The 13,492-nt window shown below is 40.3% G+C and overlaps 1 protein-coding gene across 2 annotated transcripts in view; it reads left to right on the forward strand.

The window, feature by feature from the left end:
* Positions 1-13,492, forward strand: part of DHX29 (DExH-box helicase 29) — a 38,784-nt gene that overhangs the window by 19,070 nt on the left and 6,222 nt on the right. For both annotated transcript variants that reach the window (XM_081881360.1, XM_081881361.1), the window contains 4 exons: positions 969-1,097; positions 1,639-1,714; positions 2,050-2,274; positions 13,327-13,463. In XM_081881360.1, coding sequence (XP_081737486.1) covers positions 969-1,097; positions 1,639-1,714; positions 2,050-2,274; positions 13,327-13,463 — 567 coding nt within the window. The remainder of the gene's footprint in view (positions 1-968; positions 1,098-1,638; positions 1,715-2,049; positions 2,275-13,326; positions 13,464-13,492) is intronic.

Consider the following 13,492-nt stretch of genomic DNA (forward strand, 5'->3'; position numbering starts at 1 on the left):
GCTGTTTTGCAAGAAAATCAAGATTCTACAACTAGCATGCATAACGGATATTTGCATGTGCTCATTTTTGTTATACAATCCTCCCCCCCTTTTGGTAAAAAAAATTCTTTGCTGATTGGGTAAGAAAAAAACTTGGTCCTGGAGGAAGGTAACAGGTGCCCAGATGATGGTGTTAAGGAAGGAACAAGGAACTATTTTTGGTGAAATCCAGTATCCTGTCCACTATAAACTCTAATCTCAGTCCTCTAACAACCTATAGCAGAAACCACCTCAATTCTGTTCAAGTTATTCTCTTTAATACTGAGTATTGTATTTGTATGCTAAGGTTGTAGAAGAAAAGGTTGCAGGATTCTGAACAAGTTGCCATGTTCCTACACTAGAGTCCACAGCCAGTACTTCTGAACCCAATTGCAGCTATAGTGTGAGGTTGTCTAGGGCAATCATCAGGTATTTTCGAACTAAGGACCAACCATTTTTAAAATCCTAGTTTGCTACATTGGACCCATTAAAAAAATATATATTAATACATTTCCTCTCCCTGCTGCCGTCTCCATCCAGCTTGCCTGGTCTCTCTGCTTCTCCATCCTATATCATATTGTCTTTCAGATCTTTTCTCTTGGGACTCTTCAATTAAAGACCAATGCTCTTGTTATCCTCACTGTTCACAGGAGCAGAAGTTTCTAAGCTACTTTGATTTCTCACAGTAATGTGAGTTTACATCCCAGAAAATCAAATCACGTCATACCTTTTAAAACACCATGCTCCGTTTTGAGGTAGATTCTACGAAGGTCAATAGGCATCTGTAATTGCAACTAGTTTGATGTGACTGCAGAAATCTTCCACTTAGAATAAAAGGTGAAGCAGACCTTGCAGAATCTGCTTGCAGATCTGCTTGCAGAGAAAGTTCTGAACATGGCTTTAATGCTGAAGCTTTAACAGAAATTTGTGTTTCATTACCTTTAACCCAGATACCACGAAAGCAGTCAAATGAGCTCATTGGAAGAGACGTTTGTCAGTAAAGCTAGTGCACTACAACGTCAAGGGAGAGCTGGTCGCGTGAGGGATGGATTTTGCTTCCGAATGTACACCAGAGATAGGTAAGGCTCTCTTGGCCTTCGAGATTTAGACGCTAAGCAAGTAGTACTGTGTTAGCTCAGAACCATCTATTTAAAGTACAGCACTGAGATTGGCTTAGGTTCATTGAATTTATGCATCTTCTCCCACAGCAAAAGTCCCGAAGCTCTTTACAATGAGAAAAAATAATAATAATAAAAATACTTAAATATATTTAAAGCCTAATGATTGCAAATAATCTGTTATGGTACTTCACTTGGCTGTTAAATGACTACATGTATTCTGCCTCCAAAATATTTCTCTTCATAGTACTTAAGTGAAAAAGGCCCTTTCACCCACAATGAGTTTCACAATGGACACTGACAGGTGTTTGATAGAGCCCAAACTAGTCAGATCTTGATTAGAACTAACTTGCCCTATTGTTTTGTTTTCCAGTATCCTCAGTCAATGAAATGGCCACCAGCTTAGTTAACACTGTGTTGCACCTGTGTACACAGGCGTAAGATGGAAGATTTAGCAGTATGAACCACATCCTACTGCATCTCTCCTTTGTGTTTTTTGCAGATTTGAAAGTTTTGCAGACTACTCTGTTCCAGAAATATTGCGGGTGCCCTTGGAAGAATTGTGCCTTCACATCATGGTATGAGCTTTTCTGTTTCAGTTATTAATACTTCTGATTTATCGGGAAAGCATAAGAGGCTGGGTTTGATTTCTGAAGGCCTGCAGAAAAAAATGGAAAAGTTTATTTATGTCTTAAGCACCTATTTGATCCATGCAGGGAGAGGGCAGGAACATATGTTGAAGTTTCATATTGCCGTGCCCATGAATGCAAGTACTGTAAAGATGAATATTTTTGAGTAAATGTGTATTTGGTGGGGGACATATATCCATAAAGCTATACTTTATTATTATAGGATGCATTATAGGTTGCTATTAGATGCATTGATCTCTTCCTTGCTCTTGGGTCATCTACAGAAATGTAATCTTGGCTCTCCTGAAGAGTTCCTCTCCAAGGCCTTAGACCCACCTCAGCCTCAAGTAGTTGGCAATGCCATGAACGTTTTGCGGAAGATTGGAGCTTGTGAATTAAGTGAGCCAAAACTGACTCCTTTAGGCCAACATCTTGCAGCATTACCAGTCAATGTAAAGATTGGTAAAATGTTGATATTTGGTGCTATTTTTGGCTGCTTGGAACCAGTGGTAAGTTGACCGCCATTACATTGACTATTTTCTAAACTTTAGACAGTATCAGTGCTTGCAAAATAATTGTTAATATTGAGGACCTGTTATGGTCTTAAGGCATATATCTCTATATCTGTCTGTCTATACACACCACTTTAGCTGTTTCAGGACAAACTGGAGTGAAATTTGTAACAATATCCAAATAGGATGTATTTTTCAATAATATATTTGAAACATTGCTCAATTAAGAGTCTGGTAGGATAAAGAAAATAGCTGTCTTCGTCATGCCTTACTTAGGAGGTTTTAGAAATTTCCAACTTGGCATTTTTTAAAAACAGAAGGTTGAACGAAATGGATCTGGGCAGCTTTTATGTGCCATTGTCTTTCACTTTCCAAATCTTTCAGAAATCTGTGATCACATGTAATGCTAACTCCTTGCTTTCATTTTTCCTGACGAATTATAGCTCAGCTGGTTAGAGCGTGGTGCTGATAGCACCAAGGCTGCAAGCTCAATCCCCATAAGAGACAAAATAAAAAAATTTCTTCCAGTAGCACCTTAAAGACCAACTGAGTTAGTTCTAGGTATGAGCTTTCGTGTGCATGCACACTTCTTCAGATACACTGAAACAGAAGTCACCGGACCTTTCTAAATAGTGAGAAGGTGGGGAGGGGTATTACTCAGAAGGGTGGTGGGAATGGGTGATTGGCAGATAGCTGCGATGAGCCTGTTGACGACTCTTAACGACTGCAATAGGTCTGACAGGAAAAAGCAAGGGGTGAGAAGGTGAAAAATGGCTTTGTCATGTATAATGAGATAAGAATCCAATGTCTTTGTTCAAACCAGGTCTCTCCATAGTTTTAAGTTTGGTGATAAGTTGCAATTCAGCAGCTTCTCTTTCCAGTCTATTTCTGAAATTCCTTTGTAATAGAACAGCTACTTTGAGATCTTGTATAGAATGTCCTGGGAGATTGAAGTGTTCTCCTACTGGTTTTTCTGTCTTGTGGTTCCTGATGTCGGATTTATGTCCGTTTATTCTTTGGCGTAAGGTCTGGCCTGTTTGTCCAATATAGAGAGCTGAAGGACACTGTTGGCATTTTATGGCATACACAATGTTAGACGATGAGCAATTAAATAGTCCCGAGATGGTATGTGTGATGTTGTTGGGGCCAGTAATGGTGTTGTCCGGGTGTATGTGGCAGCAAAGTTGGCATCTGGGTTTATTGCAGGCTCTGGTGCCAGTGTCTGTGTTAAGTCTGGTTATAGTATTATTGTGGGTTAGGAGTTGTTTAAGATTGGGGGGCTGTCTGGAGGCAATGAAAGGTCTTCCTCCCAGAGCTTGAGAAAGAGAACTGTCATTGTCCAGGAGAGGTTGTAGATCTCTGATGATGCGTTGTACTGTTTTAACTTGGGAGCTGTATGTGATGACTAGAGGTGTTCTGTTATTTTCTTTTTTGGGTCTGTCTTGCAGCAAGTTCTCTCTGGGTATCAGTCTGGCTCTGTTGATCTGTTGTCTAACTTCATCTGCTGGGTATTTAAGTTCTAAAAAGGTTTGCTGTAGATCTCTTAGGTGAGAGTCTCTGTCTGTAGAATTGGAGCAGATGCGGCTGTAACGTAGTGCCTGGCTATATACAATGGACTGTTTGGTATGTTTGGGATGGTAGCTAGAGGCATGTAGATATGTTTGTCGGTCAGTTGGTTTACGGTATAAGGTGGTGTCTATGCGCCCATCCTGTATTTTTATAGTAGTGTCCAAAAAATGTATTTCTTGCATAGATTGATTCATTGTTAGGTTGATGGTGGGGTGAAAATCATTGAATTTCTGGTGGAAGGTGTCCAGGGTCTGTTGACCATGTGTCCAGATGATAAAAATATCATCAATGTATCGCAGGTACAAGAGAGGTTTGAGTGGGTAGGAGTTTAGGAAACGTTGTTCTAAATCCGCCATGAAGATGGACTTCCGGAGGCGGCGCGAAGGGTAATGGCTGCCCTTTCCTAACGGGGAAGGGAAGCTCCGCACGAGAAGGGTCGTCCGCTACGGCGCAGCGGAGACCCAAAACGGAAAACCGCAGGCAGCAGAAGCCTGCGGTCCTGGGACCCGGCGGGCGCCTGTAGCGGCCACCGAAACGTTGAAGGAACCCCGTAAGGGGCTCCGGATCGCGGAGGAGGCTGCGGCGCTGTGGGTCGTTCCGCAATCGGCGGAGTGAAGCCGCGTAGCTGTTGCCAGTGAGCGCTGACCTTTCTTCCTGAAATTTATGCCTTGAAAACAACAACCCGTGAGTAAACATCTGACTCTATGCAATTTGGGACTTTAAAATATTGAATTTGGCTGAAAGCGGAGTGACGAAAAACAGGAAGTCCGTCTTCCGCTCCCATTGAACTTGAACGCAAAGAGCTGGAGGAGTGGAGGCAAAGAGAGATCTTTTAAACTATTTGATCTGAGCACCCATTGAACTTTATTTTAAGTGGAACAATTACTCTATGTGTTGGACTCTTATGAATTTTAATTACACGGGGATATCTTTCTCCCTTTGGAGCTACATTCTAACTAAAAACCCCAGGCGCTGGAGCTGCCTGAGAAACTGAGCTGTCAGCTTGCAGTTTGCAGTTTGGATACTTTGAATCTGAACTTTGAAACAATCTGAGAGAGTTTGAACTTGTTACTTTGGATTACCAGCTTGCACCATTAGAAACACTGTTGCTGTATTGAACCTCAACTCTGCTGAAAAATCTTTTTATTGAAGGTTCCTGGACTTAAAAATCTGACTTTATTTTAATTGAAATTGACTTCTTTCCTGAAATATTTTAAACTCCCCCTAGAGGATTTGGGACTTATAACAGTGACTTTTATTTTACTTTCCTTTTCCCGGCCCTCTGTTGACTGTTACCATCTGGGCCGTGGCTTTCTCATGGGAACAACTCAGCTTGACCTTGACTTTTAGATAACTTTGGAATGAGTGGTACAAGAAGGAGAGGAAGAACTAAACAAACAACTTTGACAACTTTAACCGCAGCCTCACAGGCACGTAGATCATCTGTGCCTACTTTGCCTTCTGAGGTGGAAGCTGTTTCTCTGCCTCGGGCAGGGGAGGGAGAAACTGAGGAATTACAACTGGAAGATATGGCCTCAGGGGCAAGTACTGCTATCTTAGAGAAAATTTTCGAAAAATCAGAATCTTTGGATAAGAAAGTAGAATCTTTGGACAAGAAAGCCGATGAGCAAACATATAAAATTGAGCAGAACATAGAATGTTTAAATAAATTATCTGGACAAGTTGCACAGAATACTCAAGCAATCGGAGAATTGAAGGAGGCTGCAGGGGAAAATCGGAAATTGGCTGAAGATACCAGCCAAAAACTTGAAAACTTAGAACAAGAGGTAAGACCACTCTGTAAACAAGTAGGTGAACATCAGACCTATTTGTCCATGCTTGAACTGCGGAACAGGGAGAGCAATTTAAGGATAAGAGCAATACCAGAAGTGGAAGAAGGCAACCTAGCTGAGTTTTTGACTAAAGAATTTTCCAAATTTTGGAGTTTAGAGGAAAAGGACTTTAAAATCGTCTCGGCTTTTAGGCTCGGAAGACTTCTAAAGAAAGAGAAGCCCAGAGACTGTTTGATAATACTGAGGTCAAAGGAGGAAAGGGATAAGATTTTGGGCCTACACTACGGAAAGTCACTGGATATTTTGGACAAAAGAATTGAGATCTACAAGGATATTCCTAAACAACTGCTAGATCTTAGATCTAACTATTTGGAGTTGACAAGACTACTAAGGAAGAATTCAATCATCTTTAGGTGGGAATTTCCTCAAGGACTATCTTTTACTTTTAGAGGGAAGAAGATCAAAATCAGAACATCGGAAGATAGAGATAAATTTCTGAACGTATACGGAGAGGACCTTCACAAAGGAATTGACCAACTTCCAGGGCCTGAAACACCAGAGGAACCTGCACCCTTGGACCCTGAAGATCTTCTGAATAAGATACCACCCCTTGAAAAATAACCAGATTTATTCAGGATGTCTCTGCAACTTATGAGTTGGAACATTAATGGCTGCAACATCCCGGAAAAAAGGAGGAAAATTTTTCATATATTAAAAAAAGAACAATTGGATATTATCTGCTTACAAGAAACACATGTGACTAGGCTCCATAGAAAGGTGTTAATAAACAAAAGACTTGGTCAAGAATTTATATCTTCGGACAGAGTAAAGAAGCGAGGAGTGGTGATATATGCAAAAGAGAGCCTGTCACCTAAATTCTTATTCAAAGACGAACATGGAAGAATATTAGGAATTGAGATACAACATCAAGGAGAAAAGATTCTGATATTAGGAATTTATGCACCAAATGACGGGAAATCGGAATTTTACAAGAAGTTGCATGAGATCATGCTGGACTATCTGGACTACAACAACATCATTATGATGGGAGATATGAATGGGGTCGTATCGACAAACATGGATAAGTCACAAAATCAAAATGTCACAAAAGATGGCAGACTGCCAAAGACCTTTTTTGAAATGGCTGACAATATGGACTGGATTGACATTTGGAGAACTAAGAACCCCCTGGGAAGAGAGGGAACATTCTTCTCTGAAGCCCAACTGACTTGGACAAGAATCGACCAAATATGGATATCTAGAGGTCTGGCACCCAAGGTCAGAAAAGTGGAAATCTGCCCAAAGACCTGCTCCGACCATAATGCGCTGAAGATGGATATGACACTTTTGCCAACCGGCTCCTTTAGATGGAAGATGAATGATAGCTTGTTTGGAGATCAGGAGATCGTTAAGAAGGCCCAAAAAACTCTGAAGGACTATTTTGAAATAAATATGAACACTACGGTGGAAAAAAGAACTATCTGGGACGCAAGCAAAGCTGTGATGAGGGGGTTCTTGATACAACAGAACACTGTAAAGAAAAGAACACAAAATGAAAGGAAAGATAAGATTTTGCAGAAAATCAAAGAATTGGAGAAGAAATTAAGATCAAATCCGAAGTCACAGCCGATTCTGAGAGAAATTAAACTATATCAAGCTCAATATTCCAAATTGATAAACCAAGAAATAGAATGGAAGATTAAATTAATGAAACAAAAAACTTTTGAATCGGCAAATAAATGTGGGAAACTGCTAGCCTGGCAGTTGAAGAAGAGACAGAAACTAAATACAGTTACAAACCTAGAAATTGAAGGAAGAAATATCCAGAACCCCATGGAAATTAGAAAGTGCTTCCAGAGATACTTAAAAAAATTATACACTCAAGGGCCGCAAGATGAGGTTGAGATTAAACAATTTTTGGAAAGAAATGGACTAACAAAGTTGTCACAAAAAAACAGATTAATCCTGAATAACAAAATAACACAGCAAGAGATTGAACAGGCTATCCAGAACATGCAATTGGGCAAATCTCCAGGGCCAGACGGCCTGACCTCCAAGTATTATAAGACATTAAAAGACTATCTGATCCAACCATTGATGGAGGTCTGTAATGAAATTATGGAAGGGAAGAAGGCGCCGGAATCGTGGAAGGAAGCTTTTATCACATTGATACCAAAATCTGAAGCTGAAAAGACACAACTTAAAAACTATCGTCCCATCTCCCTTCTGAATGTGGATTACAAAATATTTGCAGACATTTTGGCAAGTAGATTTAAAAGAGTTCTTAATGAAGTAATTCATAAAGACCAGGCAGGCTTTCTCCCAGGCAGACATATGTTTGCAAATACTAGGAACATTATTGACGTTTTGGAACTTTTGCAAACAGATATAAATACAAAAGCAGTGTTAATTTTTATAGACGCGGAGAAGGCCTTTGACAATATTTCTTGGAAATTTATGAAGGGAAATTTGAATGAAATGGGAGTGGGACGGGGGTTTGAGAATGGGATTGACGCAATATATTCAGAACAAAAGGCTAAACTAATAGTTAACAATGTGGTTACAGAAGAGTTCAAAATTGAAAAAGGAACACGACAAGGCTGCCCGATTTCCCCTTTGTTATTTATTTCGGTTCTGGAGGTGCTCTTGAACTTAATCAGAGGGGACCGGTTGGTGGAAGGGATTCAGGTCGGAGCGAAACAATACAAATTGAAAGCTTTCGCAGATGACTTAGTTTTGACTCTGCAGGAGCCAGAATCTAGTACGAAAAGAGTATTACAACTGATACAGGATTTTGGTCGGGTGGCAGGATTTAAATTAAATAAACAGAAAACTAAAGTGTTGGGAAAAAATTTGACAGATATAGAGTCGGAACGGTTTCAGAGAGAAACAGAACTAACTATGGTTAAAAAAGTAAAATACCTAGGGGTAAACATAACAGCAAAAAACTTGAGTCTATTTAAGGATAATTATGAAAAATGTTGGTCTGAAATTAAGAGAGACTTGGATAGTTGGACAAAATTGAAGCTTTCTTTGTTAGGCCGAATTGCTGCTATCAAGATGAATGTATTGCCAAAAATGTTGTTTTTGTTTCAAACATTACAGATTGTGGACAAAACGGAGTGCTTCCGGAAGTGGCAGAAAGATATATCCAGATTTGTCTGGCAGGGCAAAAAGCCCAGAATTAAGTTTAAGATATTAACAGATGCGAAAGAAAGAGGGGGCTTTGCCCTGCCAGACTTAAAGTTGTACTATGAAGCCGCAGCTTTTTGCTGGCTAAAAGACTGGCTACTTCTCGAAGACACTGACGTGTTGGACTTGGAAGGTTTTAACAATGCTTTTGGTTGGCATGCATACTTATGGTATGATAAAGTTAAGATCAATAAGGCCTTTAAGAACCATATTGTCAGGAAAGCAGTGTTTAATGTCTGGACAAAATACAAAGACTTACTGGAAAATAAAACTCCAAGGTGGCTCTCACCTCTGGAGGCTAAGGCCCTAAAAAGACCCAATATGGAGGCCAAATGGCCAAAATATTGGGAAATATTAGAAAAAGATGGAGACAATTGGAAATTGCAGAGTTTAGAGAAAATGAAGGATAAGGTGCGAGACTGGTTACATTATGCTCAGATTAAAGAAGTTTTTAAAAATGATAAAAAGTTAGGGTTCCAGGTGGAGAAATCGAAGTTAGAAACTGAATTGTTAGAACCAAAGACTAAGGTATTATCTAGAATGTATAACTTGCTGTTAAAATGGAATACACAAGACGAAATGGTTAAATCGGCTATGATAAAATGGGCACAGGACATTGGGCATAACATCATGTTTGAGGACTGGGAAAGGTTGTGGACCACTGGGCTGAACTTCACCGCATGTAATGCTCTGAAGGAAAATGTAATGAAAATGATATATAGATGGTACATGACCCCAGTTAAACTTGCCAAAATATACCATTCGTCTGATAATAAATGTTGGAAATGTAAAGAAAACGAAGGAACATTCTTTCACCTCTGGTGGACATGCCCTAAGGTGAAGGTATTCTGGGAAATGATATATAATGAGCTGAAAAAGGTATTTAAGTATACCTTCACTAAGAAACCAGAGGCCTTCCTTCTGGGTATTGTCGGCCAGAAGGTGTTAAAGAAGGACCGAACATTCTTTATGTATGCAACAACGGCAGCAAGGATACTCATCGCAAAAAAATGGAAAACTCAAGATCTACCCACACTGGAAGAGTGGCAGATGCAACTGATGGACTATATGCAACTGGCCGAGATGACTGGCAGAATCCGTGACCTGGGAGAAGAGAAGATGGAGGAAGACTGGGAGAAATTCAAGAAGTATCTACAAAAACATTGTAATTTGGTTGAATGTTAAGAAGGATGCTAGATTATAAAAAATTGGCCACCACTAAATTAGATTTGAAATTTGATGATAAGTGAGACTAAAGAAAATATAAAACTTTTTGGAAGAAGTGCTAGATTATATTTGAATGTGTGGACATGAGATTGTAAACAAGTTGATAATTTGTTTGGAAAAAACTTTTAACGATGTAAATGGGAGCGGGAGACGCGAGGGAGTCCAAAGAAGTCATGAAATTATGTCTGTGATAGAAGTAAGATTGTTTATTATTTGTGCATTTATATTTAAAAACTTTAATAAATATTTATAAAAAAAAAAAATAAATCCGCCATGAAGATGTTGGCATACTGTAGGGCCATGCGGGTGCCCATTGCTGTGCCGCTGATCTGAAGGAACAGGTCATCACCGAATTTGAAGTTGTTGTGGGTAAGGACAAATTGGCAGAGTTTGGTAGCAAAGTCCGCTGTGGTTTTATCTGAAATGGTATTCCTTATAGCTTGTAAACTATCGTTGTGTGGGATGTTGGTATACAGAGATTCCACATCCATAGTAGCTAGTATAGTATTGTTGGGAAGATTATTTAAAGATTGTATTTTCCTCAGAAAATCTGTGGTGTCACGTACATAGCTGGGAGCACTGATGGCATATGGTTTCAGAACAGAGTCCATATAACCGGAGACACCCACTGTAATAGTGCCAATACCTGAAATGATGGGGCGTCCTGGATTTCCTGGTTTGTGTATTTTAGGTAGAAGATAGAAAGTTCCTGGTCGAGGTTCTGTTGGTGTGTTTGTGAGGATCTGTTCTTGGATGTGTGGGGGTAGCTCCTTAACAATCTTGTTCAGTTCTTTTTTGTATTCTTGTGTGGGGTCTGAGTCCAATTTTATGTAAAAGGCGGTATTGGAAAGTTGTCTGTGAGCCTCCTGAATGTAGTCAGTTTTGTTCATGATGACGACCGCTCCACCTTTGTCCGCTTCTTTAATTATAATGTCTGGGTGGAGCGGTCGTCATCATGAACAAAACTGACTACATTCAGGAGGCTCACAGACAACTTTCCAATACCGCCTTTTACATAAAATTGGACTCAGACCCCACACAAGAATACAAAAAAGAACTGAACAAGATTGTTAAGGAGCTACCCCCACACATCCAAGAACAGATCCTCACAAACACACCAACAGAACCTCGACCAGGAACTTTCTATCTTCTACCTAAAATACACAAACCAGGAAATCCAGGACGCCCCATCATTTCAGGTATTGGCACTATTACAGTGGGTGTCTCCGGTTATATGGACTCTGTTCTGAAACCATATGCCATCAGTGCTCCCAGCTATGTACGTGACACCACAGATTTTCTGAGGAAAATACAATCTTTAAATAATCTTCCCAACAATACTATACTAGCTACTATGGATGTGGAATCTCTGTATACCAACATCCCACACAACGATGGTTTACAAGCTATAAGGAATACCATTTCAGATAAAACCACAGCGGACTTTGCTACCAAACTCTGCCAATTTGTCCTTACCCACAACAACTTCAAATTCGGTGATGACCTGTTCCTTCAGATCAGCGGCACAGCAATGGGCACCCGCATGGCCCCACAGTATGCCAACATCTTCATGGCGGATTTAGAACAACGTTTCCTAAACTCCTACCCACTCAAACCTCTCTTGTACCTGCGATACATTGATGATATTTTTATCATCTGGACACATGGTCAACAGACCCTGGACACCTTCCACCAGAAATTCAATGATTTTCACCCCACCATCAACCTAACAATGAATCAATCTATGCAAGAAATACATTTTTTGGACACTACTATAAAAATACAGGATGGGCGCATAGACACCACCTTATACCGTAAACCAACTGACCGACAAACATATCTACATGCCTCTAGCTACCATCCCAAACATACCAAACAGTCCATTGTATATAGCCAGGCACTACGTTACAGCCGCATCTGCTCCAATTCTACAGACAGAGACTCTCACCTAAGAGATCTACAGCAAACCTTTTTAGAACTTAAATACCCAGCAGATGAAGTTAGACAACAGATCAACAGAGCCAGACTGATACCCAGAGAGAACTTGCTGCAAGACAGACCCAAAAAAGAAAATAACAGAACACCTCTAGTCATCACATACAGCTCCCAAGTTAAAACAGTACAACGCATCATCAGAGATCTACAACCTCTCCTGGACAATGACAGTTCTCTTTCTCAAGCTCTGGGAGGAAGACCTTTCATTGCCTCCAGACAGCCCCCCAATCTTAAACAACTCCTAACCCACAATAATACTATAACCAGACTTAACACAGACACTGGCACCAGAGCCTGCAATAAACCCAGATGCCAACTTTGCTGCCACATACACCCGGACAACACCATTACTGGCCCCAACAACATCACACATACCATCTCGGGACTATTTAATTGCTCATCGTCTAACATTGTGTATGCCATAAAATGCCAACAGTGTCCTTCAGCTCTCTATATTGGACAAACAGGCCAGACCTTACGCCAAAGAATAAACGGACATAAATCCGACATCAGGAACCACAAGACAGAAAAACCAGTAGGAGAACACTTCAATCTCCCAGGACATTCTATACAAGATCTCAAAGTAGCTGTTCTATTACAAAGGAATTTCAGAAATAGACTGGAAAGAGAAGCTGCTGAATTGCAACTTATCACCAAACTTAAAACTATGGAGAGACCTGGTTTGAACAAAGACATTGGATTCTTATCTCATTATACATGACAAAGCCATTTTTCACCTTCTCACCCCTTGCTTTTTCCTGTCAGACCTATTGCAGTCGTTAAGAGTCGTCAACAGGCTCATCGCAGCTATCTGCCAATCACCCATTCCCACCACCCTTCTGAGTAATACCCCTCCCCACCTTCTCACTATTTAGAAAGGTCCGGTGACTTCTGTTTCAGTGTATCTGAAGAAGTGTGCATGCACACGAAAGCTCATACCTAGAACTAACTCAGTTGGTCTTTAAGGTGCTACTGGAAGAAATTTTTTTATTTTGTTTTGACCATGGCAGACCAACACGGCTACCTATCTGTAACTGGAACCCCATAAGAGACAGCGGCATATTCCTGCATTGCAAAAGGGGGGGGGTTGGACTAGATGATCCTCAGGGTCCCTTCCAACTCTTTGAATTCTTTGAGTTGTGTAGTAGAGTTCTGTGGCTGTGTAATCACTTTGGTTCTTGATCTCATGCAAGCTTAATGAAATAGATACTGGTGGGAAGAAAGATGTAATTGCTATTGGATTTAATGTATCATATTTTACTATGGTCTGCAGGCCACTCTTGCTGCAGTAATGACAGAAAAATCTCCGTTTACTACACCAATTGGAAGAAAAGATGAAGCAGACCTTGCGAAATCATCTCTGGCTTTGGCAAACTCAGACCACTTAACAATTTACCAGGCATATCTGGGGTAACTCAAGTATTCTTTCCTAAAGCATT

The sequence above is a fragment of the Podarcis erhardii genome, assembly GCF_964252035.2.
Source record: "Podarcis erhardii genome assembly, chromosome: 11".
NCBI lineage: Eukaryota > Metazoa > Chordata > Lepidosauria > Squamata > Lacertidae > Podarcis > Podarcis erhardii.